General features: G+C 41.3%; 1 protein-coding gene across 2 annotated transcripts in view; it reads right to left on the bottom strand.

The window, feature by feature from the left end:
• Window positions 1-20,498, bottom strand: part of gpc5a (glypican 5a) — a 141,141-nt gene that overhangs the window by 103,332 nt on the left and 17,311 nt on the right. Inside the window, exons 3-7 of one of the 2 annotated variants that reach the window (XM_074615045.1) lie at window positions 4,040-4,500; window positions 3,713-3,946; window positions 2,755-2,891; window positions 2,488-2,613; window positions 323-1,237 (exon numbers count right to left, since the gene is read on the bottom strand). In XM_074615045.1, coding sequence (XP_074471146.1) covers window positions 919-1,237; window positions 2,488-2,613; window positions 2,755-2,891; window positions 3,713-3,946; window positions 4,040-4,500 — 1,277 coding nt within the window. In that variant the 3' untranslated portion in view covers window positions 323-918. Of the gene's footprint in view, window positions 1-322; window positions 1,238-2,487; window positions 2,614-2,754; window positions 2,892-3,712; window positions 3,947-4,039; window positions 4,501-20,498 lie in introns of those variants that run through there. The other variant, XM_074615037.1, reaches the window with a different exon arrangement.

Here is a 20,498-nt window from a genome sequence, read left to right as displayed (position 1 = left end):
AACAGTATTGAGGTGTGATATCAGCTCTTTGTTTTGCAGGTATTGTAAATTTGATCTTTTTTTCTCTTACTTAGCATCGTTCACATTGTTGCTGTGAGCATAATAACACCTCTCCAGCTTCAGTTCAATGCAGAGACTCAGTGAGGGATTATTTCAGGTAAAATTAGCTGTCACAAAATATGATAAAACTGCTAATAACCATAATGCTAATCAGAAAATGTAATGTCTTTTTCCCCTCCCAGTATGAATGTGTAAGCGAGGGACAAACCAGAGAGAGACAAACAAAGAGAAAGAATGTGTTTACCAAATCTCCCCTGAAGCGAGACCCCGTCATCTACATTCACACAGACATTGAGATGAAAGCAGCTTGTGTTCTTCCTCTATGATCTTATCTGATTGTTCTTTATCTTTTTGTTTACCAGGGACCCAGACGAGGAAGTGCATTAAATCTGCCATCAATCTCAGGCTCCCGTGTCATGGTTTTTTTTGTGCTCGTCCTTTTTTTTATTAAATAAGACAAAGCTCTGGTGCAACTCACTACTTCTTTAAAACCATAAAACAATCTGCGCCAGCACACACAAAGAGATGTTGTAAAAGGCAAATGTACAGTTTCACACACACACAGACACAGAGCAACTGAACCAATCGTTTAAGGTCTCAGAGGCCTCGATAAGCTTCCGTAAATCAGCCACCATCCAGCAGTGAGTTTTATTCCTCTCTTTCTCAGTGGATGTTGGGTTATGACCCGTAGGCAGGAGGTTATTTATTGCTTTTGTCTCAGCTTGTGTTGACTCCCAGCCACTCATCTATGGTTCTAGGCTAATAGAAAGCAGCACTGGGTTGTAGATCTGCAGGAAGCCTGCTAAGCTGCAGGGACTCGGCTCGATAGTCTCCTCAGAGCCTCGTCTCCCCAGATTCTTAATGTCTCTCAATTCTGCTTTCCTCCTCGACTTTCTTTTTTTTTTTGGTAATGACCGAATCAAAATGAGAACCTGTGAGTGAACCTGAGGTGAACGAATCCCTATAAATAAGCGTAAGTGTGAATGAGTAAAAGAGGAAGGAGGGTTGGAGAGCCGAGAGAAGCCCACAGACCATAAACATTTCCCAGAGGCTGCTGGCAGCAGAGATGATAGACAGCCTTGCAGCCTGCTGGCCTGCCTCTTTCTCCTGCACATAAGAAACATCTCTATTCTCAGAGATGGCTGCCTCCTTTGTAATGGAAACTTGAGGTGTTATGCTGGAAAATAACAAAAGATGAAAAGCGTAAATTGTCAATGCCAGAATGAAACTTAACCTTGATACTCTGTCTCCATAGTAATGCGATTTCTGATGAGCAACACCCGACCGCACATTCTTCAGAGCGTCTGCGAATCTCTCCGGCTGCTAAGAAGGCTGTGAAAGACCTTCTTCCCCTCTTCCACCCTCCTCCTTTCTTACCTTCACACAGCAGCTATGAAACGATCTCAACAAGGCTGTCATCCTTTACAATGGGCTGTCTAACCCGAACTGGCAACTCCAACCTCACCGGTGTTTGAAATACGGGTCCACTTGCCGTTTCTACAGTGCTGACAGCAGCTGACAGTTAAGAGGAACAACCACAGACTGAGGATATATGAGGGGGTCCTTGAGTGATGACAGCATGGGTAAGATGGAGAGCTGTGATGTAATGGAGACAAGGCCGCTGACTGATACTATGAAAGAGGCCAGTTTGTTTGCTCCAGTTCACAACCATTCATATCCGAGATCTACGTCTGCGACCACTAACACTTAATAGATGAATTCTATATTCTATATATCTGGTGTCGGCTTGTTTAGACCAGAGTCAACAAACGGCCTCATGCCAGGATCATACAGTGAGATGTCTCTGGAGCTGAAAACCTGTAACGTCATACTAAAAAAAAAGCAAAAGCACGATCATCTCTACTCTTCAACTTAGGTATAATTAAGAGTGATGGGAAAAATATGTATTAATGCTATTACTGTATTAGTGCTATAAATAAACTTGCCCTGCCTAATGTCTGTAGTCTGAAACTGATGTTTGAATTCTGTTCATAAAAAAGGAGTTGCACCGTCTCAGTTGTGTTGACCCCAAAATAAAATACTTGAATGATTAAAATAAGAGAGATAGGGTATGCAGTTATATCATTGAGTGTTTGGGTACTAGTTGTACCAGTGTCATACTATAAAAAACACCATGTTTGTCTAAACAGATGGTAGACAAATTAAAGAAAAACATCTGAATAAATAACTGAAACATAACAAATGTAGATGCTTCCATAGAAAGCATGAGGAGTGACTGAATGGTTTGAAGAAAACAATGTGAATCACTATCTAACTCAACCTAACAGCCCTGTGGGGAAACAAATATGCTCAGAGTTTTGAGAAGCTGTTCTGGAGGATGGTGGAGGCTCTTTACCATACAAACACACATGATGTTGTTGTTTTATTCGTCACCCATCTTTGCTATTGACTTATCTAATGACAAACCTTTTTACGATGTCGGTTCCGTTCCAGCAGGACAGCCCGTCACTGGAGGCCAGCTCACTCACACACAGCTGATCCGCCAGGCCGCCGTAGAACGTGCGGTAGAGACGCAGACTGTTCAGAAAGTCCCTGTAAAAGCAGCCACATGCAGGCACAGATAATTAACTTGTTTAATAAAGTGCTTTACGTATTAACTGTACACGTTATGAACTAAAATCAGAAAATGACACTTCTCTCTATGCACACATCTGGCATCTTTCTCCCGCTTACCTCCTCCTGACAGCGAGCGAGTCCCCTGACGCTCTGACAAAAGCTTTAAGAGGGATGGATTCTCTGCTGCTGCTGATGTGCTGGATGCTGACTGAATGCACAGGCTTCCTGCTCGGTGGGCCACACAGTTTGTGCACCTATTACCCGATGAGACAGACACAGATTTATGTCTAAACACTGAGGGAGAAACATGCATTTTAAGGCTTGGCAAATTGTACGGGTGCATAGCAAATAAGCCTTATTTTAGATTCTTGAGTGACAGCTGTTTATGCTTAGGCCATTAGTGCAGCCAAGCCTATCATCTCCAATTTCTGAATGAACAGCATGTGAAGCCTATCAAGCAGCAGTGACCCTAGACAGCCACTGAATGGAGCTGTAGCGTCTCTATCAGAGCAGGAAAGAAAGTTCAGGAATAAACATCCTGTGGCATTCATTTCACAAATAGCATAAATGTAGACAGAAAGTTGCATGTTAATACTTTACAGTTGGACTTTTATAGATGTGTTTTATGGATAAAGACTTCTTAGTTTGGGTAAATGAGTGTAGGCATGAGGAGTGGCTGTTGATTTCTCTGTCTGGCAGTTTAACTATCAAGTTTCTGACCGCCTTGGAGCTGCCCACATGGATGTATTTCTGGAGAGTTCTGGCCTGCTCTGGTCAGACTAACCTGCTGTGTGTGATATGTGCAATTTATTTTTGGTCTCAGATTTTTTTTTAGTTTATTGCCAAGTGGGTTTTCACATACAAGGAATTTGCTCAACACCACATACTGACATGGAGCTGGCAGCTGGAGTGTAATTCAGAATAAAAATCTCTCCAGGATGGACTAAAATGCTTTATCCTTTATCTATTCTTCTCCCAGTTACTGGTTGTACTGGTTTTCTCCCATAGAGGCCTGGTACATTTTCAAGTCTACCATCCTAAATGATACAGAATCTCTCCTCAAAGATGATCTGACCTGTGCCGAGAGGCGGGGTCCATTTTTCTGAGCGTGTCCGACAGCATCGTGCAGCAGCGTGTGAACCCCCAGAAGCACTTGCTCCAAATCCTGAGGCCCGTGCATCCGCGCTGACAGGCCCTCCAGCGAGCGAACAAACTCTCTCCAGTGGGTGTCGATCTCTGCCATGCTCGCCAAACAACCCCGCATCACGTTGAGGCAGTAACCCATGCAGGGCTTGGACTGGGTTAAGCCCTGCGGAGCAAATTACTTCAGGATCAGTGATGCTGGAAAAGACTTTCATTAATTCAGATCGATAAACTTCACTTCAGAGACATGCATCCATACCTGGCAGTGAGGACAGTAGTGCATCTTGAGCAGGGCCCTTCGGCACTCGCGGCTCAGCTGTAAGTGGTCTGTGGTATTGATGACCTCGATGCCGAGGTGCAGCGCCTGGAGGAGAAGCTTTCCGGAGACCCCAGAGCGAGCAATCTGATCAGCCAGGAGGCCGGGCGCCCCACCAAACGGTCTGACATCCCGGCTGGATGACCTCACACACTCAGCGTAGCCCTGTGATATGTCGCTGAGGCCTGGGTTGATGAGGTGATTGTAGACCAGCGGGAAGAGAGCGTCGAAGAATCGCTGCACTAAGTCTTCAACGTTGAGCTCAGACCCCAGCAGGAAGAGACTAATATCTGTAAAGAGCTCCCGCACAGGGCCCTCGGCCTGATTGGCCATGTTGCGGTATGACTCCTGGAGTACGACGTTCGTGTGATTCTCCGCCTGCCTCATCAGGACCTCAAAGCTCTCTGTGGGAAGACAGCAGGAGAGAGAGAAAGAAAGACAAAAGATTATAGAGGGTCAATTCAACATAATGTCATCTTCATCTTTCATCAGAGTTCAGTTTGCTGCCTGTTGAGAGATGCAAAGAGATATGAAAGGCGAAATATCCTCTAACTAGTAATACTAAAGACTACTATGCTATAATATGAACAGGGCTGAATACAATGCAGTGCCCTTATAGAGCGTCTACTTCCATTAACCCACAATGAAGAAAAGAGGAGAGTCTTCAGGAGTCCCAGCAGGAGCCGAAGCTCCCTGTGTCTTCCCACAGAGGGAAGTAGAGGATGTGTAGGGAAGCAATTTGTTCTCTAATCAAAAGCTGAGCTGACAAAGAAAAATGGAACAGAAAGTGGTTACAACACATCAGTGCGGAAGCTGCTGTGATATAATGTGAACAGAGCTACAGTATTATAGTCTTTTAATAAAGCAGCTACTTCAACCAAACCAGTAAGAGGAGAGAAGGGCTCCTTGTGTCATGGGAGTTCTGGGAGGCAGAACAAGAACAAGAGGGAGGAGGAGAAACATGAGGCTAAGAGACTGAAATGAAAGAGAAGAAAGGCTAAGAGAGACGGGGGGATGGAGAAAAGGAATTTCTCAAATTAATTCTTCAGAGAATAAGCAATTATATAATAATGTCCATGCAATTTGCATAAAGCACACATGCACAAGGCTTGTCATTATACAAGCACACACACACACACACATAACAGACACCATGCTTTACAAGGATAAGATGCTCACTCTTTCAACCTAGAAACATGTATTCGCTATCCTCAGCACATGATTTTCCACCCATGAATTTTTTTTATCACCATGAAAGTAAATGTCAAGCAAATTCTGCTAAGCTGCATGTGACACAAAAGTCTGTCCACTCCCGATAAAACTTCTATCTGAAGGATACTAATACTCGGGCCGCTGCATCAGGAGGCAGAAGAATATCATGCTGTTGCTCTTTTGCCTGCTCCAGCAGTGTAACCCAGCGCTGGGAGCAGTGTGAGTTTCTTTTTGGGAAAGTGTACGGATTATGCAGCATTAGGCATCCAACATCTACCTCACTGTGTGGAACTGTTTGCCATCATTCAAATGGGAGAATTGACATTGGAGGAAATAGAAAAATGCTTCACCGGTGCAACAAGCTCGCCTTTATCCTTTTGTCTCCCTTTTTTCAGTTTTTGTCTCAGCTAATACCTGAGCCATGGCCATTCTCACATCATGTGCATGTCATGAGTTGTGAGGCAATGGTCAGGGTGAAGGCCTGGAGCTGCCTAAGGGGCTGAGAGTCTGGAGGGGGGTAACCAGTGCAATGAGGGCTTAGACAGTCGAGTGCTGTACAACATGCAACGACGTGGAAAGATTGACCGAAAGCCCCCCTGGAGAGGGCGGCTGCGAGGGGGGAACAGAGAGGGGTCTTGCATGCCCACAGGCGCATCGTCTCAAGCAGGCAGCATTAAACACGGGAGGTACCAGGAACTGAATCTGATCGCAGGTCTTCTGTGATCTGGCGCGGACGTGATAGGTCTAACAAGATCCGAGGCTCAAAGATGTGTTTATGTGTGGATGAGAAAAAGAAGCTGCACCTCCCACACAGTCGGCGCTGCGGTCAGAGAGCAGCACGAAAAACAGAGAGAGAATGTGTGAAGAATGAATAAAGACAAGAGTGGCAGCTGTGAGAGTGCAGTGTGGACGCTGCGGCTCTGTGAATGTAATAGACAGATAGAAGACAGGCGAGCAGACAAGCAGAGAAAGAAAGAAATATGTGCTGGTGGAGTACAGTTAGGGATTATTACAGCCCTCGGGTGTATGAAGCGGAGCAGGCAGAGTTATGAAGGGTCCCACAGGGATTACAGCGCGTGCTTTAGGAGGGGTTTACCGCATTAGATTGTGGAGTTAATGAATCCCACCTGTCAAACCACATGAACGAATATCTGTATAGTAAACAAATTTCTCTCACTGGCTTCTTCTTGTGCTTCCGAGGATGTAAATCTTGTCATCAAGTTACTTACCGATTTCCCCCCCTATAAAGGCAAACTTAAAAAGGCATGGATAATTAGCTGATCAGTAATTCTGCTGTCTAAACAAGTCTGCTGTGTTAGAAGAACACCCACGCAGAAGTTACTGGCTGTCCAGGCCGTGTTAATGACATTATTATTCACCAAAGAGAGAGTGTGAAGCAGCGTCTCTCACTTGGAGGCCTGGACCAGCGGCCAGGCTTCTGGGTAAGCCTGAGGACAAAGATAACAGGAGGAGAGGAAAAGACGAATAAGAGTAAAGTAGCAGAGTGAGAGGAAGGTATATCTTTTAACTTTCTGAACTATTCAAGCCTATCTGACACACTGGTTGTAAGTATGTTTCTTTAAAGCTGCTGTAATCAATATTGTTTTATTAACAATAGATCAAATGACTTTGTGTAATGTGAAAGAAGTCGCTCGTAGTGATGAACCCACAGCGAATTATCACCTGACTCTGCAACTTCTGGAGCGTTTTAGTGTTTTTCAGCTGATTATTTTGGTTTTTCATGTTTTTCATACACTGGTCAATTTTGAGAATTTGGGCTGTTTTGCTTCCATAACATGTCTTCTTTCAGACTAATGGAAATAAAACATCTGAAATACAAATGTACGGGTTGATTTTACTACACTTTGTCTAATTGTATCTGTAGATTTTTACTAAATTCACCAAAAGTTACTATTAGATAATGCCTGTGTACCTAATGTAAGTAATCAACAGGGGAAGTTTCTTGGTGATATATAAGTTGTTGTTTTTTTTGCCCTATTCACCTGTAATGTCTGTAGTGGAATTTTCATTGCTCCTAAAGTAGTGTTATTATGGTATGGATGGCCTCTGAGCGAGGCGAAAGGCGTTACCACGGTTTTGCACTTGGCGGCTCACGTTACCAGAGCCTTGGAAAGGGAGGAGCAAGCAGAGGGGAATTCAGTTTGTTGCCATCTGCAACCACACCACTAGATGCCACAAAATCCTACACAATACCTACTTACATAAAACAAACTTTCCAGTTTCATTGTTATCTATATTCTCAAGGTTTTTACAGAGGGGGTTGTATATCATTCATGGCCTGATTTATGGAACATTTAATTCCTAAAAGCATGGTGAAAATGGATTTTTTTTATGGCTGTTTGTATTTTCTGATTTATGGAGTGATAAAAAGAGATATCCAATATTGACTAACATGTCAACAAAACGAAACAAGAATTTTGACACTGGCTTCATCCAATGTTCAGATTTATGTTCTGCAAATTAGCACATAATTGATGATATAATGCCTCATTTGTATATTTAAACATACATTTTCAGAACACTAAGAACACTAATATAAAAAATGATTGTCTTAATGTAAGTAATCAACTGGGGAAGTTTTATGGTGGTATCTATTAGTTACATTTTTTACCCTTCATCTCCCCTTAATATTTTGGTTCACCCTCTCCGCTCTCATCAACCTTGTTTCAGCTAAGAAGCTCGGAGTTGATAGAGACCAAAAACAGAGCTGGAAGTGGATGAATATTGGACTTAGATTTATCAGGTGGACACGAACATAACTCCATGTCAACTTTATAAGACGACAATATGTAAATGTTCTGTTTGCAACTTGTTTCTGCTGCCAACAAATCAACAAGAAAATCAGTTAATGCAGGTTTTAAACAAAACAACTGCAGAGATTATTCAGCCATCTATCGTCCAGTATTTACACTATATGTTCTTTATATTTCTTATAATAATTCTAATTCTTTATATTTATACTGGACATTTTTGAAGACTTTCTTAGAGGACCTATGTGTGTGTAATGAGGATGCTTGTTTTTGTTCTGTGTGTTCTGGGTGTCAATGACCGGCTGATAAGAGGAGAGCAGACATGTTTGCATTTCTGGCAGCGGGAGGAGAGAAGAGAGAACAGGCTGAGCCAGCAGGATAGTAAACACTCTCATACTGTGGACAGACTTCTTCACACGGTTACTGACTGAGGATCTGGTCTGCTTCAGTTAACCAGCAGCTGGACACATGGTGGGCATCATGCTTAATGTCAGGTGAAGAGTTAAAGGGGTGGAGTGTGTGTGTTTTCATTTATCTCATTTTTAGCAGGATAAACAGCAGAGCAATAAAAACATTAGCTGCTGGCCTGATGTCATAAAATAGCATGAAAACAAGACAAACAGAACAATAAAAGTAACACAAAACATTCTTCATACATGAGTGCTATTTTGAGAACATAATAAAAAGTACACGCAATTTGACATAATATGGCAAAGAAAAAAAAACAGCTGTCAGTGTGTCAGTGTGCTGACTTGACTATGACTTACCCCAAACTGCATGGGATTATCATAAAGTGGGCATGTCTGTAAAGGGGAGACTCGTGGGTACCCATAGAACCCATTTTCATTCACATATCTTGAGGTCAGAGGTCAAGGGACCCCTTTGAAAATGGCAATGCCTGTTTTTCCTCGCCAAAATTTAGCACAAGTTTGGAGCGTTATTTAACCTCCTTCGCAACATCTAGCATGACATGGTTGATACCAATGGATTCCTTAGGTGTCAGTTTCATGTTCATTTTGTTCTTATGAACATTTAACTATCCATGTGGGAAAAAATTAAAAAGGAAAGAATTTGCAACTTTCAATCCCACATTTAGACTCTATATAATAAACCATTACACAGGTTTCTCCCTCGCCTGCTGGCATGGCAACGAATTCTGATATATGAACAATTAATGTTTGAAAGCTTGGGTATCACTGGTCATCATCCAGATATATTGGCTATTATATACCAATCACAAAGCCCCCTCAGTTAAATTCCTCCATAGCTGAGCTTTTTCTCCATGTCTAAAAGGCTTTTAATTTGATCCCATTTTCTTCCTTTCTCCCATAATTGCTGCACTTCTCATTTTCTTTAATGTAGGATGATCTGGTTAACTGTGACAGGGGTAGCTAACCGAGTGATGAGTTACACTTCAGGTCAGGGCTTCTGGCAGTTGGCACTAAACCAGACAAAAATGAGGTTTATTTTAATTCATTGTGTCACCTTTCTCTCTCTTTATGCCCTCTCTATCTGATAGGTTTGGGACGTAACAGTCATATTTTCACACGCAGCAGATCAGACATAAAACAATTATTAATCACCATGGAAATATAATGCACAGTAAAGGTAGCCAGTGGTGGAATGTAACTAAGTACATTTGCTTACTGCACTTTAGTACAATTTTGATATACTTGTACTTTACTTTGGCATTTCTATTTTATGCTACTTTCTACTTCTACTCCACTACAGCTCAGCGGGAAATATTGTACTTTTTACTGCACTACATATATTAAACACTGTCGCTACTGGTTACTTTTTTACATAAAACACATATGACTGAACTACTAATATAGCCAGTAGTGTATAAACTTAAGTATCTAAATTAACTACAACATTAAAATGTATTTGTTAGTGATAAAAGCAGAACAAATATAATATTCTTTAAGAACATAACACTTTGAAAGGAGCCGTTCTGCATAATGAGTACTTTTACTTTTGATACTTTCAGTACATTTTGCTGATAACACTTCTGTACTTTCACTGAAATAACATTCTGAATTCAGGCATTTTACTTGTAACAGAGTATTTTTAGACTGAGTATAAGTTAAACCAGTTAAAGATGTGAACTGATAAGAAAATGCAGAGGGATGTTTTCACCACCAGAGGGAGACATCTTTCATTTTAATGAGCAAAATGTAGGAAATTGGATCAGTGTGATTTTGAGAAAACAGGGCAGCAACTGACTAAAACTGTGTAGCACACTCCCTCCAACTACTGCCCACCGTCTCCTAAAACAACCACAGACAGCTCATCCTGATTTGTAATTTGTACTTTGGTAAAACCTTGAGCTACAGTCGAAGAATATTAGAAATAGTTTAGAAAAAGTGGTAGACTGGCACACATTCCCATGTACTCACATCACTTGATTAGGTTAACATAGTACAGAGGATATTAAAATGAGATTATTGAATGAAGAAACTGTTAGTCACCCTGAATTGTTCTGAGTGTGAACAAAACACCTACAAATAGCAAAAATGTAATTCTAACCATGATCCACTCAAACAAATAAAGTTTTGTTATTTGATATCAAGGTCAACACCTTTCGGTGCTGGCAGTGAGAATTATTTGTCTTCTGTTACTTTTTGTGAGCTTCAAATACAGTGAGCGATTAAAGCAGCAGTGGGTAGAAATGGAGCAAATATGATTAAAAAAAAAAGTTATTTTATAAAACGGTCACTATATTGCGAAAGTAGTGCATTAGACAAGTAATTTGAAAAAAATCATGTGCCTCTGTGTCCTCCGGCGTCCTCCAGGGCTCCTAACGGCATCTGCAAGATTTCACAGACCGGAGGAAAACAAGTAATCAGAGCTGATCTGGAGGCTTGCAGTCTCTGAGCAGCTGTCAATCACTCACAAACTCCGATCAAACGGTCAAACTAGGCAGCGCTGATCAAATATGAATCTATATTCTGTTACTGTAATGCCTATTTCTCACCTCAAATGTTTTCAGAAACATCTTGTAGTGTACTGTTTAGCTGTAAAATGAGAAAGTTTGTGACCCGGCAGCCATGTTGAGACCAGTTAAGGAAATACCAAACACTGCCCACCAACCTATGACTCTAGATTTTCTAAAGCCTGAAAACAGAGCCATGAGGAGGTGCAGAAGTCTAGTTTTCTCTCAGAACACTTGAATTGCAATATGCTGAAAGGTTATTATGGAAGTTTTGCACAATGATGACAAAAACATTCTGCCTACTGAAGCTTTAAATCTTTAATAATCATTAAAACAGTGAAACATGGCCTTCAAATGTGGTTTACAAGTCACACTCGCTTTTCTGAACTATTTACGACTCCAAAAGCTAAAAGTGGTACAAAGAGATTGATATGATGGCTTAGCAGGCATTTGTCCACGTATTGTTAATATACTGCATTAACGCTGCTTTCTCTCTCTGTGTCTGTGTGTGTGTGTGTGTGTGTGTGTGTGTGTGTGTGTGTGTGTGTGTGTGTATTTGTATTCATAGACACGTGATTGAGGAAAAGGATCAGTCAGCTGTATCAGAAATAAGATGAGCCTTTGTAGTTGGAGATCCTTTTAAAAAAGACAAAAGACCAAAAGCTCCTGCTCTCTCTATCTCTCTTTCTCTCACACACACACACACACACACACACAGAATAAGCAGAAGCATTGTTGATACAGTGAATGTACTATATGCATCCCTAAATGTGCAGCGTAATGTGGGTAAACAGACCACATCGATATATCAGCTCCTTCGTTTGAAGCTTCCCCTGTTTCCAGGTCTCTAGCTCTCAAATGCCACCAGCCGACCTCAGCTGAGCTGTTAAGCAAGGCAAAGATGGCTTTTATTAATGTGATTCATCCTCTGTGAATGGCTGCGACCACAACAGAGAAGCCCGGTGACATCTGATAGGCTGCAGAAAAGGCCATTCTCCATCTAGAGAGGATGAGTCAGTGGCTCTGTGGGTTCAGCTCATCCCAGAGCAAAAGACACACAATGAAAGTCAATGACTTACAGAGTGGCACACAGTCAGTACAGTCAACAGAAAACTATGTCTTCTTCTTTGTGGCATATAAGGGGATGAAAGAAGCAGTCGCACGCTTTGTTGTTCCAGGATGGAGATTGATGACTGTTTTCTGCAAAAATGTTTGTGGTGACTCAAAAGAAATAGAGAAGGTCTGACACTGATAGTTTTAAAACTTAAAAAAATATGAATTACATTGTCTTCCTATAAAGTGCAGAGCGACATGCGAGGTAATGCTTTATTTTGCAGGTCAGAATTTTTTCCGAAACAAGAAGTTTCCCAGAAATAATTTTTGTTATTTGATACTAATTATAAGGTAAATAGCAATTCAATTTTAAAATAACAGCTCACTTTCAACCCAATTAATATTTCATTCATTATTCACTTATTAATAGGGCTGTCAATCGATTAAAATCTTTAATTGCAATTAATCGCAAATTATTTATCTGTTCAAAATGTACCTTAAAGGGAGATTTGTCAAGTATTTAATACTCTTATCAACATGGGAGTGGGCAAATATACCTGGTTTATTGTTATTATCATAACATGGCAAACTCAAGCCCAACAGGCAACAACAGCTGTCAGTGTGTCAGTGTGTTGACTTGACTATGACTTGCCCCAAACTGCACGTGATTATCATAAAGTGGGCATGTCTATAAAGGAGAGACTCGTGGGTACCCATAGAACCCATTTTCATTCACATATCTTGAGGTCAGAGGTCAAGGACCCCTTTGAAAATGGGCATGACAGTTTTTCCTCACCAAAATTTAGCACAAGTTTGGAGCGTTATTTAACCTCCTTCGCAACATGCTAGTATGACATGGTTGTTACGGATGGATTCCTTAGGTTTTTTTAGTTTCATACGATAGCAGTATCTCCACTCCGAGCCTGCTTCAGCCTAAAAATTGCAAGTTGCATTAATGCGTTACAGAAATTAGTTGTGTTAAAATGGATTTGTGTTAGGACACATTTTCCCATTTTTGCATGTGCACTGACCAAAAGACTTAAATTGGAAGTGTACAAATGGAACTCTGTCTCTACTTTCCCTAAAATTTGTACCAAATGAAATTACATAGTTCTACTTTCTAACAAACTTCTTGGAAATTATTAGAAAGTAAATCAGAAATTACAGACACGTGAAATAAATGTTACTACCTGATTATGTCCATCAGGCTTCTTCGATGGCCATTTTATTCAGCCTATCATTAGAGAATTTACCTTAGTTTTCCCTCCATATAAATCACCATTTCCTATTTCAATATACCTGACATGCCTTCCTCTCAGGCTGTAAACTGGAAGCTAGTTTGGTCCGACCAAGTTATTCTAACAAACTAACGGACTCTTAAGCTGCTGGATATGGAACGTAAAAATAAAGCTGCCTGTAATCTCTGCAGGAGGCAGCAGTACATTGGCAGTACACGTTTACAATGTTAAAGCACTTATTCACCAAAATCTGCAGCGCTGTCAGGGTTTAGATAAGAGCATCTCATTTAAGCTTTTCTGGCATGACAAATTTTCATACAAGCAAGAACGTTAGTTTGTGATGAAGAGGAAGCGGCTCCGTTATCACACAACACAATGCCAACGTTTGAGGATGTGTCTGGCAACCACAGCTGGCTACATCTGGCTGCTCAGAAAGCAAATGAATGTATGAAAAGGACAGAGGAGTGACTAGAAAACAGATGAGGCAAATAAATCTGACTTTGCATCATCGTACACACAAACAAACACTGGCTGTCCAGATTCAGCAGGAGATGGAGGTGAAGCACAAGGTGTTATTCAGGGTGTGTGAGTGAGCTCAGTGTACCTGCCTCTCTGATCTACAAACAGACCACCAAGGAAAACTGGGCCCTTTATGCTCATGTGTGTGTTTGTGTGTGCTGGGACATGTGCGAGCTTGTTTGCAGGAGGAAGGGGAGAAATACATAAAGAGGGAAAGGCCATATCAAACTGTCCCATCTCACAATGTTTCTCTACATAAAGTTTCAACCCTCTGCGTCCCTTTCAACAATAACAGCAGCGCAGCAAACACCAACAGACTGACCACTCTGACATGCAGATGGCAGAGAAAAAGGCTCCTGAGCAACATTAAAAAGCCCCGGGATGTTTCCTCTTTCCTTCCGTCCTCAGTTTCAATAAAGGGGGCATTGTTTTTAAAACTGAAAACAGTCGCCTGCTCTGAGGTGTTACAGAAGTGTGCTCCAGCTCAGGACGGAGGGGGGGATGTGATTTATTTAGGAAAGAAGGTAAGAAAAGTAAGAAGGAGGAGAAGAGGAAAGGAGATGGAAGGAGGAGAGGAAAGAAAAGGAAAGAAAGGTAAGAAGGAATGAAGGGAAGAGAAGTAGGGGGGAAGGAGACAAAAGGAGGAGAGGAAAGGAAGGTAAGAAGGCATGAAGGGAAGGAGAGGAGGAGAGAAAAGGAGATGAAAGGAGTTGAGGAGAGGACAGAAAGGGAAGAAAAAATGACAGGAAGGAAAAGAGGAGACAAAAGGAGACGAAAGGAGAAGAGGAAAGAAAGGTAAGAAGTAATAAAGGGAAGGGAAGGGGGGAGGAAAGGAGGTGAGGAAAAAAGGTAAGATGGAATCAAGAGAAGGGAAGGAGGGGAGGAAAGGACAGGGAATGTGAGGAAAGGAAAAGAGGAGAAGAAAGGAAAGGAAAGAAGGAATAAAGGGAAGGAAGAGAGGGAAGAGAAGGATATGAGAGGTTAGGAAATGAGAGGAAAGGAAGGGGAAGGGAAGAAGGAATGAGGGATAGGGAAGGGGAGGAAAGGAGAAAAAAAGAAAGAAAATAAGAGGAGATGAGAGGCACATTATGACTGTAAGTCATTTTAATCTATTTAGCCTGGAGTCAGGCTCAGCTTACCATCAGCCCTTATCTCTGTGTACTTCCTCCTCCACATCAATAAACACGCTCCTCCCTACATACATTAACAGCTGACAAACACATATTTAGCCAAAGCAAATTCAGCCGTCCTGTAATAAATCTGACAACACCTACCTGAACTACAACAAAAGCCACTTCCATCCGTCTATGCATGAACCTCTCTCCTTCTCCACCTCTCCCTCTGCTGCTCTCTCTTTTTCCTCCAGAAGGCTTAAAAGTCAATATTTGAGGATCTGTTGCAGCTCTCGAACACTTCAAAGAGCACAGAGCTCCGCTGTGAACATGGCCTTTAATAAACCGTTCAGGAAAAGAAGCAGAGAGGGTCAATAAAGTGGGGCACAAGTACTTCTTGTGGGGAAGTATGTGTGTGTGTGTGTGTGTGTGTGTGTACATGTGTGTGTGCGTCATATGTATAGGTCAAATACCCTTTCACACATGCTGCACATGTAGAAACGCAGGTCAGGTTTAGCACACGTTGACTTGTAAAGGAAACACAGTCACATAGAAACCCAGACAGAAAGAGAGCGAGCGAGTTGCCATAGTTTTAAGAACCACAGTGAAAATAATAATATCATAATAAAGCTTTCATTAGCTTTCAAAGGTGGCTCTGTGTGCGGCTGTGGAGGGTTTCCGGCGGCTGGCCTTTTGGGGCTGTTAGATGCCAGTGAAGGAGCCAATACGTCATAAGCCTGAATAGAGGGCCTAATGCACACAGCACGCCACTGATTACTCTATTGAACTGGATAATTACATTAGATTTATAAAAAGATGATATGGAACATTGGGTTCAAGGATCTGAAAGTGGCACGCTGTGTAATTTCACCTTGTTGACTGGCCTACAAAAGAGGAGCCATTATGTTATTGATTTACTTCTAATTATAGTAGCCCTTAACTGAGCATATGACTGATACAAAAGCAAACTGGCGCGCTGGTGTTCCTGCAAAAGACACAGTCATGTCTGAGACAGAGAAGTCTCATTCATTCATTTGGATTGTTTCCGGTCCATCGGGGACAAATGATGAGCTACTTGCTGTATCTGTGTTGCTTTAGTAGGTTTTAAATATATATATTATCAGGTTTAGAGCTGCAACGATTAATCTATTAGTTATCAACTATTAAATTAATCGCCAACTATTTTGATAATCGATTAATCGGTTTGAGTAATTTTTTAAGAAAAAAAAAGTCCAAATTCTCTGATTCCAGCTTCTTAAATGTGAATATTTTCTGGTTTCTTTACTCCTCTATGACAGTAAACTGAATATCTCTGAGTTGTGGACAAAACAAGATATTTGAACGTCATCTTGGGCTTTGGGAAAGATTCAAATGTCTTGTTTTGTCCGACAAACAAGCCAAAATCGAAAGATATTTTACAATCATTTCAAACAGAGAAAAGCAGAAAATCCTCACATTTAAAAAGCTGAAACCAGAGAATGTATGACACTTTTACTTGGCAATGGACTTAAAGGACCAGTGTGTAATGATGAGGGGGATCTATTTGCAGAAATGGAATATAATATTAATAAGTATGTTTTCTTAAGTGTATAATCACCTGAAAATAAGCATCGTTGTGTTTTCGTTACCTTAGAATGAGCCGTTTATATCTACATAGGGAGCGGGTCCTCTTCACATGAGTCCGCCATGTTTCTACAGTAGCCCAGAACGGACAAATCAAACACTTAACTTTTCCTGCTTGGACCAGAGTCGATAACGTTACTCGCTCCTGTCGCCGCTGCTCTCTCTCTCTCACTTTCCACATACACAAACACTCTACGCACTGGCTCTGCTCCAAATGACCTACACTACTCTCACAACAACTTGCTCTAGAAAGGGCCGTTCGCATTTTCACGTCAACCACCGTAGTTCCCCTATACGCTGCTGGCAGACGGGAGAAGCCTCAGTTCGTTGCAATCTGCAACATTACAGCTAGATACCGCCTGATCCTACACACTGCTCCTTTAAATGATAAATCAATAATCGTTTATCAAAATAGTTGGCACTTAATCAATTAAATGTACTAATCTAGTCAGCCCTTCTTGATTTTATTCTACATTTTGTACTTTCTGCGTGTTTTTAATACGTCACATTTATGTCCCCATGGATCGTGTGTATATTTGAACTGTATATGTACTGTTTTACGACTGAATAAAACCAAATAAAAATCACTTTACTGCAGTTTCAAGAGTTGGCATGCAGCTTTAATTAGATTGTGAGCGCAAGAGCAGTGTGGCAAAGAGTTTGTAAAGGTATCTTACATTGTGGCACATGCATGTAAAAATGATCATGAATGTAAAAAACAAAAACTCAAGTGATGCTAAAATTGTCCCGTTAAGTCTGAACTAGAGAAAACAGATATTTCTAGGTTTATATCAAACAGTCTCATCAGCTGTACAGAACAGGCCATCAGACTCTGGACTCCCAACAGTAAAAACAACATTCATTTGTCACTCATGCCAGGATACTAGTGATAAGCGGGACAATTATGCCATTATATGTGCAGTGTAGGGGAGAAGGACAGGATGAGGGGGAAGAGAAGAAGAGGGGAGAGTGGGAGCAGACAGTAGGCTTGGTGTGTTGCTGTGTTTAGGATTTCATCGCCCAGACGACTACAGACTAATCCCTGGAGGCTCCTTCCTTACTTAGGAAATACTTCCTTCCGTCAGACTGGCAGAAAAAGTGATTTCTTCTCTCCAAACAACTACAGTGAAACAGAGAAGCACAAACAAGCCAAGAGTCCCAGTGAGCTGAAAAGAAATCTCACAGTGATGTTTTCATAGAAACTGTGGTGTAATCTGAGCCGTTTCCTCTCAGTATCAGTTATGGAAATGTCATTGTTCACTGTCAAATGTTCTGATGTACAAGAGCACAACCCTAATTTGTGTCTGGTTTAAGATGGGCATCTAAATTATTTAAAGAATTTTGGTTTAACTTGAGGGCTACTTCCAGAAAAAGATCCCATTATGGGCTGAACCATTCACTTAACATACCACCGAATCAAAGTAACATGGTTTGTGTGGAGAGCTGTGAGTGTCAGCTCAGTCTTTGCTGTACACTGCTAGCAGTTGTAAATTTTCTTAGCTGCACCGTCAGCTCTCCTGCACAAACATCACACTGGAACATTACTCTGCTGGTCTCCGCACCGCTCAACCCTTTGTAAATCTCTAAAAGGAAAAAAACCTGTGTAAATCTGTCATAAAGATACAGTTCCTGTTTAGCAGTGTGCTGTATCATCTAATCTAGAAAATGGCCTTAAGACAACAGCCAGCAGCCATAAATCTCCATTTCAAACGGGCACACAGGAGACAAACAATGTAAAGTGCTGACTGGTGTGTGTATTTTTAGGGCTCATCTCTATGCAGTGAGTGGCTACAGTGCAGTGAGTGTTTGAAAGAGACAAAATGTAAGACAGAGAAAGTCAGTGTGCATGTGTGTATTCAATGAATTGACTGCTGATGTCCACCTCTGGGACACAGCAGGATTTGAAGAAGCACGTCAACTGAACTGGATCTCCTGAGCAGCAGCAAACTGAACACACACACTCTCATAGGATGATGGAGAGTCAGCAATTAGCTTCACGTCTGACACTGTAAAAGCACTCAAGGGTTTCTCTTGAAATGCCAGATGAGGATGCTGGGTATTAAAAAGTTATTTATAGAAAAAAGACAATATAAAACTGCAGTTTGCACGCCTTCTGTGCTTCAAAAGACTCAAACTAAAATAACAATCTGAAAGAGAAGAGTGAGAGCTATATGCTGTAACATGTATAAATGAAAACATGTTAAAGAAATAGTTTGACATGCTGGGAAATATAGTGATTTGCTTTCTGGTCGGAGAGTTGGATGAGAAGATTGATACCACTCTCTACCAGTACCTGGTCCTCTAAAGCAGAGTTTCCCAAACTTTTTTTCTTGAGACCCACTTTTTAAAAATGACATATCGCAACCCAATTCACAATAGTCTATAAATCAAATTTGTGCATCAATGAAGGTTCCTTTACCGCCATTTCCACATCACCTTATATTATCTGGAATAGGTAAACCAGCCATGTCCAAGAGATCAGTTTGATAAATCAAATAAATGCATTTAGGTGGAGTTAACAGGCTTTCATTTTCGTCTCATCAGTAAAACAAACAGAATATACGCTAGCCTTTCATATTAGATTCAATGTTATAAATAGGCTACAATTATCAGAACATTATGTACATTCAGGCGCCCTCATGTGGCTCAAAGGTGAACTGCAAAATACACATCTTAATAGAAGAAATTCAGCAAATTTATATAACGACTGCAATAACATCTCCAGGAAAGACTGCTCTAAGCTCGCTTATTGACACGTTATATCTCAATTGTTTAATTCGTAGAAAAGAAAAACAGGAGGTTATGTGGCAGACCATTTTTGGGCTGGGAACAGCTGCCGGGCAACCAGCAGAGACTCCAAGAAGTCACTGCCTCCAAATAAGAAACAGTCCGGCACATCTCCCATATAAAGACATATAAAGTTGTTATTTAAAGTTATTTCCCGCTGATTCCAGTCTTTGTGCTCAACTAAGTTAACTGGTGGTAGCTTTATATATAACAGACTCCCAGCGCCGGGCTTTGAGGCCAATTTGACATAGTGGCCAAACCGTGTAATTACAACTTCCGGATCCATCATGTGATGCCATCGGGACCAAAAAGACTCTTAGCATGTAATTACATTGTGAAAGAGGCATCTGTAAAACAGCAACTTGAGGTTGGCTAAATCAACTTTCATGTTTTATCAGAAGTTGTAAAATTATTGTAAAATAATTTTAGTGCTGCCGTTCATGTGAGCGAGCCCTTAGACCGATCGGTTAGGAGGCGGGGTTAAAGATAGCGCTAGTGCGCTTGCTTTTTGGGCTCATGGATGCAGAAGATCGGGGTAATTTTATACGCGGAAGTCAAACTTTTTTGGCTTCATGCACCACCGAGAAACTTCCATAGAAATGAACGGGGCCCTGCCTCCAACGCTGTATCCAGTTCTCTATATACATCCATGGTAACAGAAAGATACAAGAGTAGTAACAATCTTCTCATCTAACTTTCTGCAGAAAACAAATAAGAATATTCCCCAAAATGTTAAACTATCCCTGAAAGAGAATAGTGTATAAAGTGATTAGAAACAAGATTTGAACAGTGCTACGCTAACATGTCTGACACAGGAGCTGCAATAGGAGACGGAGGGGAAAACAGCCGTGGTTAGTCTGACTACGTTGTTTCTTTGCAGCAGACCAAACGCCTGGATTGTTGAAGGGTATTGACTCTGAATAATCCTGCTTCCCTCTAAATCCTCATCCTCTGACTTCAAACGCTGTGCAAAGACTTTCAATAGAATCTGGCATCCTCCCAACTTTCTCTCCGTCAGTCGCTCATTCTTCTTCTTCTTCTTCTTCTTCTTCTTCGCATTCTTTTTCACTCTCTGTCCTCCCCTGGATCAACTGTCCAGCCTCGAATCACAAAGCCAAGCCCAAATTCTGTGGAAATCTCGAGGAGAGGCCC

This window comes from Sebastes fasciatus, chromosome 2 (genome assembly GCF_043250625.1).
Source record: "Sebastes fasciatus isolate fSebFas1 chromosome 2, fSebFas1.pri, whole genome shotgun sequence".
NCBI lineage: Eukaryota > Metazoa > Chordata > Actinopteri > Perciformes > Sebastidae > Sebastes > Sebastes fasciatus.
This window is presented reverse-complemented; position numbering and strand designations above follow the sequence as displayed.